We start from the raw sequence: 16,039 nt of genomic DNA on the forward strand, positions 1-16,039 counted from the left end.
TACTTTGAAGGTTTGGAGACGGAAGTCGTATTGTTTTTGCTGCTGGGGTCAAACTGATGTGTGACATGTTAAAGCGGATTGTTTAACAGCAGAATGATGCTCAACATTGTGGAGAGTGACATTTAGGGACGTTTTAATAGTTAATGTTGCTGTTAGTTGGTGGATTTGAGTTTAACGGCGCAGAAATATGCAGCTTTGACAACTCCAATTCTTCATGTCTGGAAGCTGATTGGCTGAGTTAAACGTCGGCTCACCGTTTGCCAAGTATGTTAAATCTTTGTTTTATACTATCAAAGCTGTTGTGTCTTATGAGTAAATATGTATAATCAACTTTAATACCAATGAACTCAGTGTATTGAGGTTTATCTGTACCCATTACTGCAACTAACGTCACAAAAAGTCAACACAAGCTAGCGAGCTAGCGTCAGTGAGTTTGTTAGCTTATTGGTTAGCCAGCGTTAGCTAACGGACTGGGATGTTAATATAGCCTTAAATCATGGGTTTTGTCAAAGAATCTCGTATTAATTACATTTTCTGCAATGTGTGAAACTTATTGTCTTAATCTGTGCGTACGGCTTCCTATGCTTTTGTTAGTTATCGTTATGGTTTACTTGTGCGTGGTTTTTATTATTGGTTATGTTAGCAAGTAACGTTAACATTAAAGCCATTCTATTGTCCATTGGTTTTTCATCAACCGGTTAAGCTAACGTTAACCACTAAAACATGTTGTGTTGTGCCGACCGGACATGCAGTAGAGTTGTATGCCTTGTTCCAACGTTTTAGCCATTTGTTTTCAACAATAAGGCGTTTGCAATTTTTGAACCCAAGCTATTCTCATTTGCAAGTTGTGCATTTGTAATTGTGCTCGTTTGACATACCTGTCATTTAATTTAGCTATTTTTAGTATTGTTTAGCAGTAGTAATGTATCCAAATCTATAATGTGCTGTTAAGGTTAATTGGGTTTACAAAGTAATAAAATAAAATATATTTTTTTAATCGTTTTGTGTTTGTTTCCAGCTTTTATATAGAGCTAGAACAGTGACCATAACATGTGGTAATGAAAATAAAATTTGGCATTGAAACAACAAATATTGGCACTGAGTAGATATATAAAACACAAACATCAAAAAGTAATAATGTCACAGTCCTATTGTATTATTTCACTTTGAAATTTGTTTGAATTATGATGAATCTATTTTTTCTTGATGTCTGTTTATGTGTATAACTGCAATGTCTCCAAAAGGACCTCCAAAAGTCTGTTTATCTCTGCCATTTTTTTCACATAGAAGCAGGCTGGCTTAGTGTTAAGTTTTAACATAGGCCTAAGCTGTGCTGTTTTGGCAGAGGTTAGCACTGTTCTCCTAATACATCCATAGTTAGCACATGTCAGCTAACTTGTGGCTAGTTGTACCTCAGTCTCCCGCCGCGGATGTTAGTCTATCTTCTATAATCTAGTATTTATGACAGTAATTCCTGTCCTATAGGACTCCTAAGAACAGTGTTTTCTGCTGGTGCACAAGGCATCATTTCAGTTATTATACAGGAAAGTTCAAAATAACATTACATTACAATATACAGTAAATGGGAGTGACTCAGTTTAAAAACAGGATTAATGTTAATGTTTCCAGCAGAAACATAAAATATTGAACGTGGTTACAGCAGATCGAGACAGAAACATATGTACAGAACATGGACTAGACATATTTGGACAATTGAAACAACAATACAGTTTCAACACATGAGGACAGAAACATTTACACAGAACATTAGAATGGGCTATACAAATACAGTGTAAACAAGGCTTGGACCATACATCAGCCTGACTCGCTTGTGTCTCTCATTAGCTCTGTTAGGAGAACGAGCTCCACTCTCACTACCTGCCTCTAACGCTGGCACAGAACCTTAACGCCCCTCCCCCATTACTCTCCTCCAATCACAAGTAAATCACACGCTCATTAACAGGCACAACGCGTTCACTGACAGTTAAGGCAGTTAGTCAGTAAATATGTTTTCCCAGTTTTAGGAGATGTCAGTGAACACGTTCTGCCTGTTAGTAGACCTCCTATGAGTTGCGATTCACTCTGATCTTTAACCCAAGTCTTTAAATTGACTCACCAATCGCCAGTCTCTACTATCATTAACCCGGTTCAGTTGAGTCCTACTACAATTCAATCTAATATGATAACAGCACCACACCCAAACCTCTTGCAACAGTATCTAATACTATTCCTTGCTATTTTTGCTTACAATTTTGTAGGCAACAACAACTCCACAAGTCAACTCATGTGACTGAGTGAGCAGAGAGACAGTCTGATTTGGCTCCAATTGGCCACAAGTTAGCTGACGCGTGCTAAATTAAGTGAACAGTGCTAACCTCTTCCAAAACAGCAAAGCTTAGGCCTACGTTAAAACTTAACAGTCAACCAGCCTGCTTCTATGTGAAAGAAATGGCAGAGATAAACAGACTTTTTGAGGTTCCAGGTGAACTTGAGGAAGACATTGCAGAAATGCAGCTTTAACCCATCTGTGAGGATTCCTGTGGAGGTGCGGTTTCTCGCCAGTAGCCTATGTAAATTACCCATAAACCTCTTTGTCCCTCCCCTCAGGCCTCTCCTCACTACGCCAAGACAGTGACAGAAAGTTGAAACGCAAAACCTGTGACATTGTAAAAATCTTGACAGTGTAAAAAAAAAAAAAACTGTCACTGAAAAGACAGACATCACGAAAAAATGTAGTTCGACATTAAACAACAAATCATAATGCAAACAAATGTCAACGTGAAATAATATATGATTGTGAGATTATTACTTTTTGATGTTTGTGTTTTATATATCAGTTCAAAATTTTTCAGTGCCAATTTTTGTTGTTTCAATGCCAAATTATATTTATTATACCATAGGTTACTGTCACTGTTCTAGCTCCATAGATTTCCACCTTTTTGCCAACTTGCTAAAAGTGTGTGCCGGTGTGTGTTTTGCAGGAAAAAACAATTGAAGACAGAGTGCTGTCTCCTCTCTCACAGTGCAGCTGTGTATTTACAGGTGCAGCTCCGATATGACTAAGAGAAGCCCATCTCTCCAGCTTGTCAAAAGGTAAATTTTATTTTTATTTTTTATCATACTGCATTTATACTAAAGAGTAGACGATACAAAATAGAATGAGATGAACTTCAAGAATTTGAAGTTTAACTTAAACCTACTGTACGCCTATTTAACTGAACTTCAGGATCATAGTCCATTATAATGACACGTTTTTGCAGACCAATTATTTTTATCAATATATTTGTTAATCTCTTACCATGTATGTTCTCATTAAGATGACATTTGTTTTGGTGTCAGACAAATGTAATTACATTCAGAAAGTTTCACATCTGCCTTATTACAATTTTGACTCCAGAAAGAGGGTTACTGATTATCTAACTAACTTATCAAGCTGCCCCCTCCTAGTTGATAAGACGACTAATCATGTTTTATAATCGTTTTGGTCTCACACGTGAATTATAGTTTTGAGTTGTATCTACGTACAAAGACTCTACCACACACTCCTCACAAGCACACACACACACACACACACACACACACACACACACACACACACACACACACACACACACACACAGCTCTGCTATCGTCTTAAAGAGATACCCTACACGCAGAGTCACAAGCGACAAGTTGCTACAACACCAACAAGTTGTTACAATGGTGTGGGTGACTTATGAAGGCGATGTCGTGGGCTCTGCAAAGAGCAACCGTAAGTACCACAGAATTAACATTAATTTTGTGTGTAACTTGTTTTAGCATTTTAACCAGAAAAAGTCACCAAGGCTTGTCCACGACATTTGGACTTTTTGCAGGGCATATGGAAGAGAAGTTTGCATGCTCCAACGGACAAGTTAAAAGTCATAAACAAGAAAATATTGTCTTTATGTTATGTATCACTCATTAATCTGCTACTTAGTTAAATGAATACATTCAGAATACAGAACTGAAACACTTTTTTTTTTTAATCTCACAAAATGTCTGTTGTCCATTATCATGCGGTGCCGTGCCAGATCGTCCTCCACAACGCTGCAGAGGCAGGTCTGGCTAGTCACACAGCATTCCGGAATGGGAGCAAAACATGCTCTGGTTTATTGGCATTTCTGTAACTCTCAACGTTCTATTAACTCAAAGACTGCCGTTCTCTGTCTGGCCAAAGTTTAACATTGGTTAAATGGCGTGATATTTTAGCTCTTTAGCTTCTGTCATTGCAGATCTTTATGATGACAAGAGTGAAGAAGAGGGCTGAGGAGAAGCTACTAGCTAAAATGGAACAAATTAGGCATTGGCACACTGACCATAGAAAGGTTAAAAATAGTTGGCAACACAAGGATTTTTTTTTTTTTTAACTACAGCAGTAAGTCTTATCTGTAAAAAAGTGGTGGTTGTTCTGAAAGAGTATAATCTCCATCGTTATTATAAACACTGACTGGAAGCTGTTATTATAACTTAGATTTGAAATCTCTCCCAGCCTAAAAAATCACAGTTATTGACTGTATATTAAAGTGCTGTTTTAATTTGAGTTCACTTCATATTTGTCCTATCTCCAAATTGTAAAATGGAATATAGTTCAAAATAGATCAGCATCAAGGCTGATATTGAGATACAGTGCCTATAGAAAATCATCATACCCCTTTGAAATAGTCACTTTTTTGTCTTACATTCTGAAATCAAAACCAATTAAAATAAATATTCCAGCTTTATTTACACATTCTACACAACAACATTTAAGTAACATAAAAAGCCAATTATTCTGAAACATAATAAGAAAATAAAACTTGAATAACAGAGTTTGAAAAGTCATCAGTCCCATGATTTAATACTGGCTAGAGCCTCCGCCATCAGTCTGTTTGGATATTTCACTATTAGCCTTGCAATCCTAGACTTTGGAATATTTGCTCATTCTTCAGAAGAATTCTGCAGAATTGTTTGAGTTCAGTCAAATTTTTTGGTGAGCGGCGATTGTGTTTTGGGGGGGGGGATGTGTTTGGTTTTCGCCAAACATAACGCTTGCAGTTCAGTCCAAACAGTTCAATCTTGGTCTCATCAGACCATAAAACCTTATGCCACATGGCATTTTAACCTTCCGTATGTTTCACTGCAAAGTGCATACGAGCCTCTCTGTGGCCCTTTTTCAGAAGAGGCTTTGTTCTTGCCCCCCTGCCATACAGGCCAGCTTTGTGTAAAGCTTGTGAGATTGTTGTGAAATGCACAGACCGACCAATCTCGGCCACTGTGGCTCAGTGGTAGAGCGGTTGCCTGCCAGTCGGAAGGTTGGTAGTTCAAGCCCAAGGACACCCCGACTTGCGTGTGAATGTGTGTGAGTGTTTATCTGATGAGCAGGTGGCACCTTGTACGGCAGCCTCGGACAGAGTGTATGAATGTGCGATGTATGTATGAATGTGAATGTTTCCTGTATCATGTAAAAGAGCTTTGAGTAGTTGTTAAGACTAGAAAAGTGCTATATAAATACAGCGCATTTACATAAAAACTTGTAAGTCCTTCAAAGTTCCCATTGGCCTCTTTGTAGCCTCCCTGATCAGTGTCCTCCTGGCTCGGTCATTCAGTTTGGAGGAACGGCCCAATCTAGGCAAGGTGTTGGTGGTGCCATTAGCTTTCCATTTCTTAATAATGCTCTGAATGGTACTCAGAGGGATTGTTAAATCCTTTGAAATATTTTTAAATCCTTCTCTTAACTTGTGGCTTTCCACAACTTTATCTCGGAGCTCTTCTGAAAGCACCTTTCCAACCATGGTGTATTCTTTGCGTTGCCTTGCACTACTCGTAATGGAATTATCATGGAACAGCCGGTTTTATTAGGAAGTAATCAAAATCACTACAATTGATGTCAGGTGGGCGACAATTAGCATGGTGTGTGATCTTGAAATGAAGTGGTTGTACCTGAGTAAGTTTATAATGATTACTCTAAGGGGCTGATCACTTATCCAAGTGATATTTTACTAACTACATTTGAATAATTTTTCACAATGTTTTAAAATGTTATTTTAATATATATAACTTCAAAATATGCAAAACATTTAAATTTAAAGGTCCATGACTTGAACGTTTAGTTTTGGCCCATGGCCCTCCACCCTGATTCATTTTTTGGTGCTTGAAGGGGAAGCAGTTGGGCACCCCTGCTATAAACCAATCAAAATTGTCATGGGCGGCACAAAGCGCTGCACAGAGCCCCGATGCCGATGGAAAATAACCTTGGGAAGGAACTAGTTTTGGTGGAACGGTTGTACGTTCAAAGGTTGTTTTAGTCGTGCAACAGAAAACTCTGATTGGACAGTTAGTCTAGCTAGCTATCTGGATTTACCCTTCAGAGATCTGAGGACCAGGTAACCTTAGACCTCAGAAATCCACCAGAGTTTAGAACGCCATCACAAAGGATGCGTTAGATAATGGAAATCCAGTCGAAAAAAGGACAAACTGCCAATTTTCCCGCGGAAATGGGGCAATCCCTGCAGTGGAAGGTCGGGGATACAGACGAGTGCCAATAGCTACATTAGCAGCTGTGTAATACACTAGATAACAATAAGTTCAATATTTTCAATCTATTTCTGTTTAGGATGAACCTGACTGTGTTAATGTCAAATTTCATTTGATTGAGAGTCACCTCAACATTTAAACACAATCCCAACACCATCTTATATCAACTGTCGTAAGAAAAGTCGTATTTTGTCTTATTCTCGTTTTATTATCAAAATGAATAAAAATGATTCATTGAGGTGATAAAACATATTGATACTTAAATAAAAATCATAAATCATTTATTAGTTATATGTTGACACAAAAAAAGTCATATTTTCCATGACTTTTGTGTCTTGTTAAGTAAAAGGTAAATTTACTCAAAATAATGTCAAGCCCTAGTTCATGCTGGCCACAAGTGAGCAGCTGATACCTGAATGTTTTGTACACTGCTCTTTATTATAAATTAGCAGAGCTTAGGGAATCTGTGTATTTTGTGGGGCTGCACCGTTACGGCCAAAATGATAATCACAATAACTTTGATCAATATTGAGATCACGATTAATTATCACAAACACTTGTTGATTTTAATCCAAAGTAATTTTATTGTAACATTTTGCTATTTATAACTGCTTTCACATCCATATTGTGCAACATTCCTCTTACGTTGATGTTGTACATACATACAGCTGCAACACATGAAAATTATCTAAAAGAAATAGCCTAGGATATATATATATATTAAAAAAAAAATGTATCGCTAAGAAAGGTCCTTCACTTGTTTTCAACAAAAACTGATTAAAAGCGCTAGGGAGAGAGGGGGAGTGTGATTGACGATACTCACAGAGAGACGGCTGACTCATTATGAATGGGTCCAGCACGGGTCGATTGGCGGGTCAGCAGAGTTACACACGTTGTGTGTATGAAATGTCTGTATCGTCACTGTGCTGCATTTTTACGAACTATGATATTCTGGCCATGGGTCACATCTCTCGCCCAGGTCCAGCAGCTCCGTATCACACACTATTACTCTACGAACTAAAGTTGGTTGCATTCAGTATCTTCTTCTGTGTACACTGGTACAATACAGGTTTGCCTGTCATGCTTAACAATATACAGCTGTGTGAACAATTAAAACTGTAGACAAATGTCAGAAGCGTGGACCCTGCCACTGTGTCTCTGTGTGAGAGTAGAGGAGAGATCCAAACACAAGCATGGCTTTACAGAAGAAATGGGTAATGTAACGCAAAATTAAACCATATCGATATAAACAACATTGCTTTGTTTGCAGGGAACAACTCTGACTGGCAAGTTATCAGACAGTGGTTTACGGAGCGGTAGATGGGCTTTGCAAAAAAAAGCGGGGTGACTCATTATAAATATCACTCGATCACCGTGATCGTGATTTGAATTCGATTAATATTGCAGCCCTAGTATTTTGTAGGGGTGTAACGGTACACAAAAATCACGGTTTTGTATGTTCCTTTATTCTGAAGTCACGTTTAGGTTCATTTTTGGTACAGTAAGGGAAAAAAATGCTAAACTCCCAACAAGTAAAGAAAAGAAGCAAAAAATGTGCTTGTTGTTTATTATGAACTTTTGTAAATAAGAATCTATTTTCAATTTTCCAGTTTGGAAAGTTAATCAAAAAGTTTAAAAAAATCAATTTTTTATGCTGAGGCAATTAGGCAAGCAATGAGGTATCCCACTTAAACAAGCATGAAATGAATTCTAATAAATATAGGGGGTGTAACTTTCTGGCTGAAATGTAGATGTGAAAAAATTTGATAGCGGGGCTCAATCTCCTTCACCATGTGTTTTTAAATCCTGGGTTTTCAACAACTGAATATGGTTGTAGCTCTGCTGCTATACAAACACCAATGGCTATGGTTATTGCTTTGGCCCAATCTGAATTACCAGCAAAAGTCGGTTTAAATGCGGAGGGGAGCAGCATTTGCACTACGCTCTTTCTGCTCATTTCTGTTTGTTTCCTTGTAGCAGTGATATTCACCGTTAATAGTATGTATGTATGTATGTAAGTATGCATGTATTTTATCTGTTGTATTTTTGTTGTTTCTGGCATATTCTGTTTAAGATGGTTTTTCCGGATATTTGTTATGCCCGTTTATTATGTTGTTATCTATAATTGCACAGCACTTCGGGGCGGTAGTGACTGTTTGTAAATGTGCTATATAAATAAACTTTGACCTTGACCTATATATATTTATATTTATTTATTTATTTAGTGGGGTTTGGAAGTTTGGGCACCACAGGTAAAAAATGTTGTTAATGTGCATAGAGAAGCCAAGAAAAGATGGAAAAATCTCCAAAAGGCATCAAATGACAGATTAGACATTTGTATAATATGTCATCACAAGTTAGATTTTATTTCCATCATTTACACTTTCAAAATAACAGAAAACAAAAAAATTGCGTCTGCAAAGGTTCAGGCACCCTGCAGAGTTAATACCTTGTACTGCCCCCTTTGGCAAGCCGAGACCTGACAGTGTCATGGATTGTTGTCAATCATCGTCTGGAAAGACCAGTTGATGTCTATCTTAAGGTTTTGAATGCCCAGACTCATCTGACCTTGCCCCAACAATTGGCACCATGGCTTCTTCTAAGCATTTGTCTAGAAAACTGAAACTGAAAATAGTTGACGCTCACAAAGCCAACTACTAAAAATCAGTTCATGTCGTCTTAACATCCTTAACCTTAACGTTATATTTGGGTGGCATAATATTCAGTTCACTTTCTGTTCACTCACTTGTTGCGATGCTGCCTGAGGGAAAGTCGGTGTTGACAGAAATTAAATTGAAATGGCAGGAAAGTGTCAATTTAACAATGCCTGGCTTCACTTGGAAACATACAAGACGTGCCTCGAGAAGGTCCAGGACCTGAGGTAAGCGAGATGTGGACTATGTTCTAAGCTAATTGACTTCTCTAATATGGGAGAAGCAGCGCTAGCTAGCCATGCCAAAGGCACCAAGCACCAGGTAGTTGTGGCTGCGCGTGAAGGCACGAGCATGGCCACCGTTAACTTCTTTTCTCCTTTGACGACATTGACCAACGTTACGCTGATTGCAGTTTCTTCCATCACGAGCCAGACAAGACGAGGGGCTATCTCCAATGTTACTAAATAAGACACGTTAAGGGCCAAGGAATTGTGGGTGTAAAAAGTTGCAAACTCCGACCAATTCAAATTGTGCAAGGATGTCAGCAAACTTTTCAGTGTCACGTGACAACGTCAGTTGGCAGACAAATTTGCGTGTGGGGAACGTAAGTGTGCCTACTTATTTAATTTTGGATTGGCTCTTTATTTTATACCGCTCGATTTGAAGACAGTCGCTGCACAGCGGTCTTATTTTCTTTTATTTGATGAGAGCCTGAATCATTACCTACAGACTAAACAGTTAGACGTCCATCGCAGGCTAAGGGAGGAGCCCGAGGTGAAGTTCAGAGTTCCTGGGCCATTCAACCGCCAAAGATGTTATTGAGAAACTCAATAATAATATCACCAGCCTCATCGAAATCTCAAATCGTGAATTGGAAAGTGTTTGAAATCCTTCAAAAGCAGTTGCAGATTGACGTGGGAAAGTCACTTATCAACATTGGGTTGTGCGGTTTGCATAAACTACACAATGCATTTAGAGGCAAGTGTAGAGAGTGGGACATTAAACATGGACTTTCTTGTCTCTGCTGGTTGTTTCACAACTCCCCAGCCTGGCACGAGGACATTGTGACAGCGACTGGATGCAGCACGATCACGCCAAAGTTTTGCAAGCAGCGGTCGGTCGAGAATTTTAACTTAGCAGAAATAGGATTCCAGCTCTAGCCACATTTTAAATGATACGTAGAGATGTTAGGGAGAGGCGAACCCCCCAACCCCAAAGGGAAATCGTTCAAGGAGGTGAAAAACTGGTGTGCTGATCCTCTTCTTCACTGTGAAGATTGGCATTTTCATCAGCATTGGGTCAGAAATTGAGCCCTTTCTCATCATGTAGCAGAAGGACCAACCATTGCTGCCATGCCTTGCTGAGTACACGAATAGACTAATCAAAGGTAAGCTTAAACATTAAATCCAATTGCCATATGTGTCTTGTTTACTAAGTTGCATTTATTGACAGTGTTGGGCAAGGTACTTCCAAAATGTAATTACTTATTACTGTCACTCGCGGATTTTTCTTTCCTCTGTGCCAAAATGTTTTGTCTGTGAATTCTTTAATAAAAACTTCCATGCAGGACTTCACTGTGAGCGGACTGTTTAGAGACTAAGTGTAAACACTAAACTGAGATGTGTTTTCAGTCTTAAACACTGCTGCAGCTATTCATGCGGAACTGTTGTGATTTACATTGGTGGAAGACTTACTCAGATCATGTATTGCAGTGAAAATAGAAAAAACTGTGTTAAAAGAGTTAAAATTACTTGTCAGTTACAAGTCCTGCATTCAACATCTTCCTTAAGTAATAGTACAAAAGTATTAAGTATCAAAATATAGGCTACTTAAAGTGAAGTGCTCATTATGCACTGTAATATCTTATTTTATTGGATTATATTATGATCCAATAAATTGTATTTAATATGACTGATAGTTTAATTAAAATGTTTTAATTCAAGTAGCTTACTTGTACATAATAATTTTTTAGGGTTTAAAATGAATACAGATTTGACATTTTCCCCTCATACTTCTGTCTGAATGGGTACAAAGTAGGCATTGAATTAGATTTGAAATGGTATTAAAAATGTCTTTAAAAGCCTTGAATTTAGGTTGGAGGATCCCCGGGGTACACTGTTACAGCAAACAGGAATACATTACTGTAACTGAGTTACTTTTTTGTAACTTATTACTCTCATCAGTGTTATGTGGTATTGAAGTTAGAAACAGGCAACACATTTTAAATGTCTTTGTTGTTATCTCAGTAACAACAAAGAATCCACCTTTGTCTAAATAATGATGCATGTATTGTTTGATACAGCATGTACCTTTTTATACAGAACATTATCCATGTATTTTTAAATATCTAAAAACAGATGATCATAACACATAGAATCAGCATCTGATTCAACGGAAATTTACATGTAGGCACGGTTGAAATGTGCATGTGGTTGTTTTATGGACTTTGTAAATTATTGAGTATTGACACTGAACCTTACATACCCCTTATTTTTATTGTTTGTAGGACACATGGTCAGATTTGTGGTGGACATGCATCTGAAGGAATCATCCACACTCAAGCTCCTGAATGTGCCTTACCAGGACCGTAACCTGCAAGAATGCTTGTCAATTGACCTTGGGTTTGCTGCAGACTCTACGCTAAAGCAACTTAGGTCCATTAGAAACGTTTCAGAGAAGCACTCCCTAGAGATAAGATAGGACAGTAAGACACTTCTGATGACACTCCTTGACAATCTGCTTGGAAAGCCTCTTGTGAAACACACCTTAGTAAGATGCCCACAATGCTTTTACCCAAAACACATGGCCAAATCTAAGGAGCAGTGTGTTAGGCAAATGATGCTAGTGCTATGCAGTTTTTTGGAGGCTAAACATTAACACAATACTGTATGTGACAATGTGAAAAGAGAGGTCCGGGAGTTTTGCGATTTGGCTAACTTGCGGACTAAATTCAGGGATTTTGACCCCAAAGCAGAGCACGTGGACACACTTCTGTATGAGACAATGGGGGCTAACCCTTAATTTTCCAGACTGGGATTTAGTGAAGATTGCACTTGTCCTGTTGTCCTGTCTCATCGACAGGCAAGTATAGAGAGAATCTTCTTCATAAATAGCTAAATAGCTACCATAACTAACTCAAAGGCTCATTGTTGACCATGTCTGTTGGAGGTGTATCAAAGGTAGCCATCACAAAATAGCTGCTTCTGTCAGCAGCAGGAGCCAGGCAAAGATATCATGGCTACCTTAATGAACAGAAATGAGTGTCAAAACAGAATGCTGTAGACTTTAAGAGGAAGGAGCTTAGTGATGAACTCCAAGGTCGGAAAATGAAGAGGGCCACCATGAAGGCAGATGTTTGCCCTTGAAAAATATGCTGATGAATTGTCAGAGAAAGCAGAAAAAAAATTGTCTAACGTTCATTTCCAAATCAGCAATCGAACATTTCCGTCTGATAGCAAAGGAAAAAAGAGCTGTTCTGTTCAACATTGACAAGTAAATTGATGAAAAATCGCGGATATGAAGTGTGAGTGTGTGAGAGGGAGAGTGAGGGAGAAAAAGGGAAGGTTATGTCTTCCAATTGCATGGGAAACTTAAATGGTTTAAACTGTTAGTTGTGCATTCACTATTCACTTTCCACTACTTCCCAATTAGTTGTGTTGATTTGCAGTTAGTGTTTTTTTCGGGAAACTATGTATTTTACCCTATGTCCAGTCCCTTAAAGATCTTGCTTTGTGTGTGTAAATAAATGTTTATTTTGGATTGAACCACATAAATTGTCATCCATTTTATTGTTAAACCTCTGAGGGTAAACTTGAACATACTGTATTTTTATTCCTATTGTATAATGTTGACTGACATTTTCAGGAATACATAGTCATGGCAATTTGCTGAAAAGTATTTTGCCAACCACACTGTCTGTAAGGTATTTCACGGTGCGCCCAAAGAACTTGTTACATTACCACACTCAAATTTTCACTGGCATATTAAGTGTCTAAATGTGTTATATTATGATATATATTCATATATACATTTTTTTTTTAATTCTCCTAAGCACCCATCTGCCTGTGTGCATTAGACATGTTCATTTCAAGTTGAAATATCACTGACATGTATGTGGAACGTTTATATTTGTTTTGGATGGTCGAACAGCGTTTTTTTTCTAACAGAGGTACAGATGAACATTCCCATTCCGAAATGTGACAGGATGCTGAACCATCACTGCAGAAGGAACCCTGAGCTTCATGAGGAGCTCCAGATCCAGGCTGCAGTGGCAGCGGGAGATGTCTGCACCGTCAGGAGAATGCTCGAGCAAGGATACTCCCCTAAGATCCGGGATGCCAACGGCTGGACACTACTCCACTTCTCTGCTGCCAAAGGAAAAGAGAGATGTGTTCGAGTCTTTCTTGAGCACGGAGGTCAGAGGCTTTCTTTTTTTTTTGTCTTGCTGGAAGTTGCCATGATAGGTCTTAACACTAGAGGTCGGTATTTTACTATAAAATACAGCCTTTCATTCATTTCTCTGGAAGCAAGTTTAAAGTCATCAAGTTGAAAAGTATATAACATGATGTCACACAGGTTCTTCATCTGGCAAGGAAGCGGAACAATTATATTTACATACAGTCAGACAAATAGCCCTTAAAACTCTTAAATATGGCTTAGATCTGTAGAAATCTGTAGAAATCTGATCTAAAATAATCTCTTTTCTAAGTCTAGTTACACATAATACTGTGCTAGCATTTAAACTTACACAAAACATTAAAATGATGTTTGGTAATGGGTGATTTTTATATGAACATTATTAACTCCAGGGATAATAATGAAATGCAGATTTTATTGATACTTTATTCTCTCATCAGACAAAAAATGCCACATTTTAATAACTTTTTAATGACTTTTTTTACGTTCTAACTAAAATTTCGAAATCGGGAGTTCTGTCCTTGAATGTTGCTGATCATTGTAGAGGCTGGCCCCAAAACAATAATCTAGTGTAAAAAAAAAAAAATGCCAAAATTCTTGAAATGTCCTGGAAAATGACTTAGACCATTTAATAGAGATGATTTGGACCTCGCACAATTTAGAGGAGCAGTAAATGATTCTGTGCAAGGATGGTTAGCTTAAGCAAATAACTTAAAGGAGAGCGAAAATGATGATTAATAATATTTAGATCAAACAGAGTGATATCAACCGACTTTGCGACAATGATTACCTAAATATGCTAACAAGTGTGCTGCAGAGAAAGGAAAATAAGGCTTTCATGATAAGTATTGCAATGACTACGATCTAAATAGTTCATCTAACATATATTTGTCTTACAATGTACAATATTCACGTTTTCCTCTTAAATGCCCAAACCAGGCAATAATGAAGAATAGGAAAAAGGAAAAAAGTTTGCCGTCAGTCTAAACAGAAATCAAAACACAGTGCCGCTCTCTTAACAGATACCATTCTGCAATTTCGCAGTCTACCTTTAAGCATGGACAGGCTTTCAATACTCCTAATCCATGCCCATTGGAAATTGATACTATAGTTAAAGGAGATTTTAATGTTTTATATTGAGGAAATTATTTGCCTAGTCATAATGTTTACCTTTGTCTAAACTCAAATGCACTGCATTTGTCGGAATCCTGCAGTGTAATAGTGTGCCTGCAGTATAAAAGCTAGAGGAAACTACGTTAGGACAACTTGTGTGAACTGGTGAAGAGGTTCTTTGTGGCAGATTGTAGTTCAGGTGGACTGTGGTCCTAGCTGATTACAGATCATATCACCACAGCCTCAAAGCACAACTCCTGTTGTATTAAATATCCTCTCATTTCCACTCTTCCCACTCTCCTCTGTGCAGCTGACCCCACAGTGAAAGACTTTATCGGTGGCTTCACAGCACTTCACTATGCCGCTATGCATGGCAGAGCGCGTATCGCCCGACTCATGCTGGAATCGGAGTTTCGCAGTGACATTATAAACGCAAAAAGCAATGATGGCTGGACGCCACTGCACGTGGCCGCCCACTACGGCCGCGACTCGTTTGTACGTCTCCTCCTCGAGTTCAGGGCCGAGGTGGATCCGCTGAGCGACAAAGGGACTACACCACTACAGTTGGCCATCATCCGTGAGCGCTCCAGCTGTGTACGGATCCTACTGGACCACAGTGCCAATATTGACATTCAAAACGGCTTCCTGTTGCGATACGCTGTCATCAAAGGCAATCACTCGTACTGCCGCATGTTCCTGCAGAGGGGAGCGGACACTAATCTCGGACGTCTTGAAGATGGCCAGACCCCCTTGCACCTGTCTGCCCTCAGGGATGATGTGCTGTGCGCCGAGATGCTCTACACCTACGGGGCTGATACAAACACCAGGAATTACGAGGGCCAGACACCAGTAGCTGTGTCTGTTAGCATGTCTGGGATCAGCCGGCCTTGTCTGGACTTCCTACAGGATGTCACCAGTGAGTCTTACCCACACACTACCCTTCACACAAACATGTCCTTTAGTGTTGCATGTATCTGTTAAAATTTTTTTTAACTAGTTAATGTTATGAATAACCTTTTGAATTTTTTAATTGATTAGGCTAGTAATAACAATCCTAATAGATTTGACATTTCACCGACATTTAAAAACCCTTGTGGTTTTAAATGTACTTGAAAAAAAACACAGAAAAGCAAAACTGTCTGAAGGTTGCAGCCAGCAAATATTTGGTGTCGTTACCTCCTTAATTACTTACTAAGTTACAGCTATAAATCCTTGAATAATTAGTCATCAAGGAGCTTTCTGCAATCAATTTGTCATTTGTCCTAATTTAACAAATAATCTTAGGAAGTTGGTTTAAAACTTGAATGGGGGGGGGGGGGGGG

The 16,039-nt window shown here is 38.6% G+C and overlaps 1 protein-coding gene and 1 long non-coding RNA gene across 4 annotated transcripts in view; one reads left to right on the top strand and one right to left on the bottom strand.

Annotated features, from left to right (window-relative positions):
- Positions 1-16,039, top strand: part of asb7 (ankyrin repeat and SOCS box containing 7) — a 20,567-nt gene continuing 4,528 nt past the window's right edge. The window contains exons 1-4 of one of the 3 annotated variants that reach the window (XM_034877325.1): positions 1-265; positions 2,984-3,093; positions 13,392-13,603; positions 15,028-15,633. In XM_034877325.1, the coding sequence (XP_034733216.1) occupies positions 3,056-3,093; positions 13,392-13,603; positions 15,028-15,633 (856 nt within the window). In that variant the 5' untranslated portion in view covers positions 1-265; positions 2,984-3,055. Of the gene's footprint in view, positions 266-2,983; positions 3,094-13,220; positions 13,604-15,027; positions 15,634-16,039 lie in introns of those variants that run through there. The other 2 variants (XM_034877411.1, XM_034877252.1) reach the window with 2 other exon arrangements.
- LOC117948963 overlaps positions 12,884-16,039 on the bottom strand; it is a 16,801-nt gene continuing 13,645 nt past the window's right edge. Inside the window, exon 3 of the long non-coding RNA XR_004657604.1 lies at positions 12,884-13,075. This is a non-coding gene — a long non-coding RNA (uncharacterized LOC117948963). The remainder of the gene's footprint in view (positions 13,076-16,039) is intronic.

Source organism: Etheostoma cragini, chromosome 1 (genome assembly GCF_013103735.1).
Source record: "Etheostoma cragini isolate CJK2018 chromosome 1, CSU_Ecrag_1.0, whole genome shotgun sequence".
Taxonomy (NCBI): Eukaryota; Metazoa; Chordata; class Actinopteri; order Perciformes; family Percidae; genus Etheostoma; species Etheostoma cragini.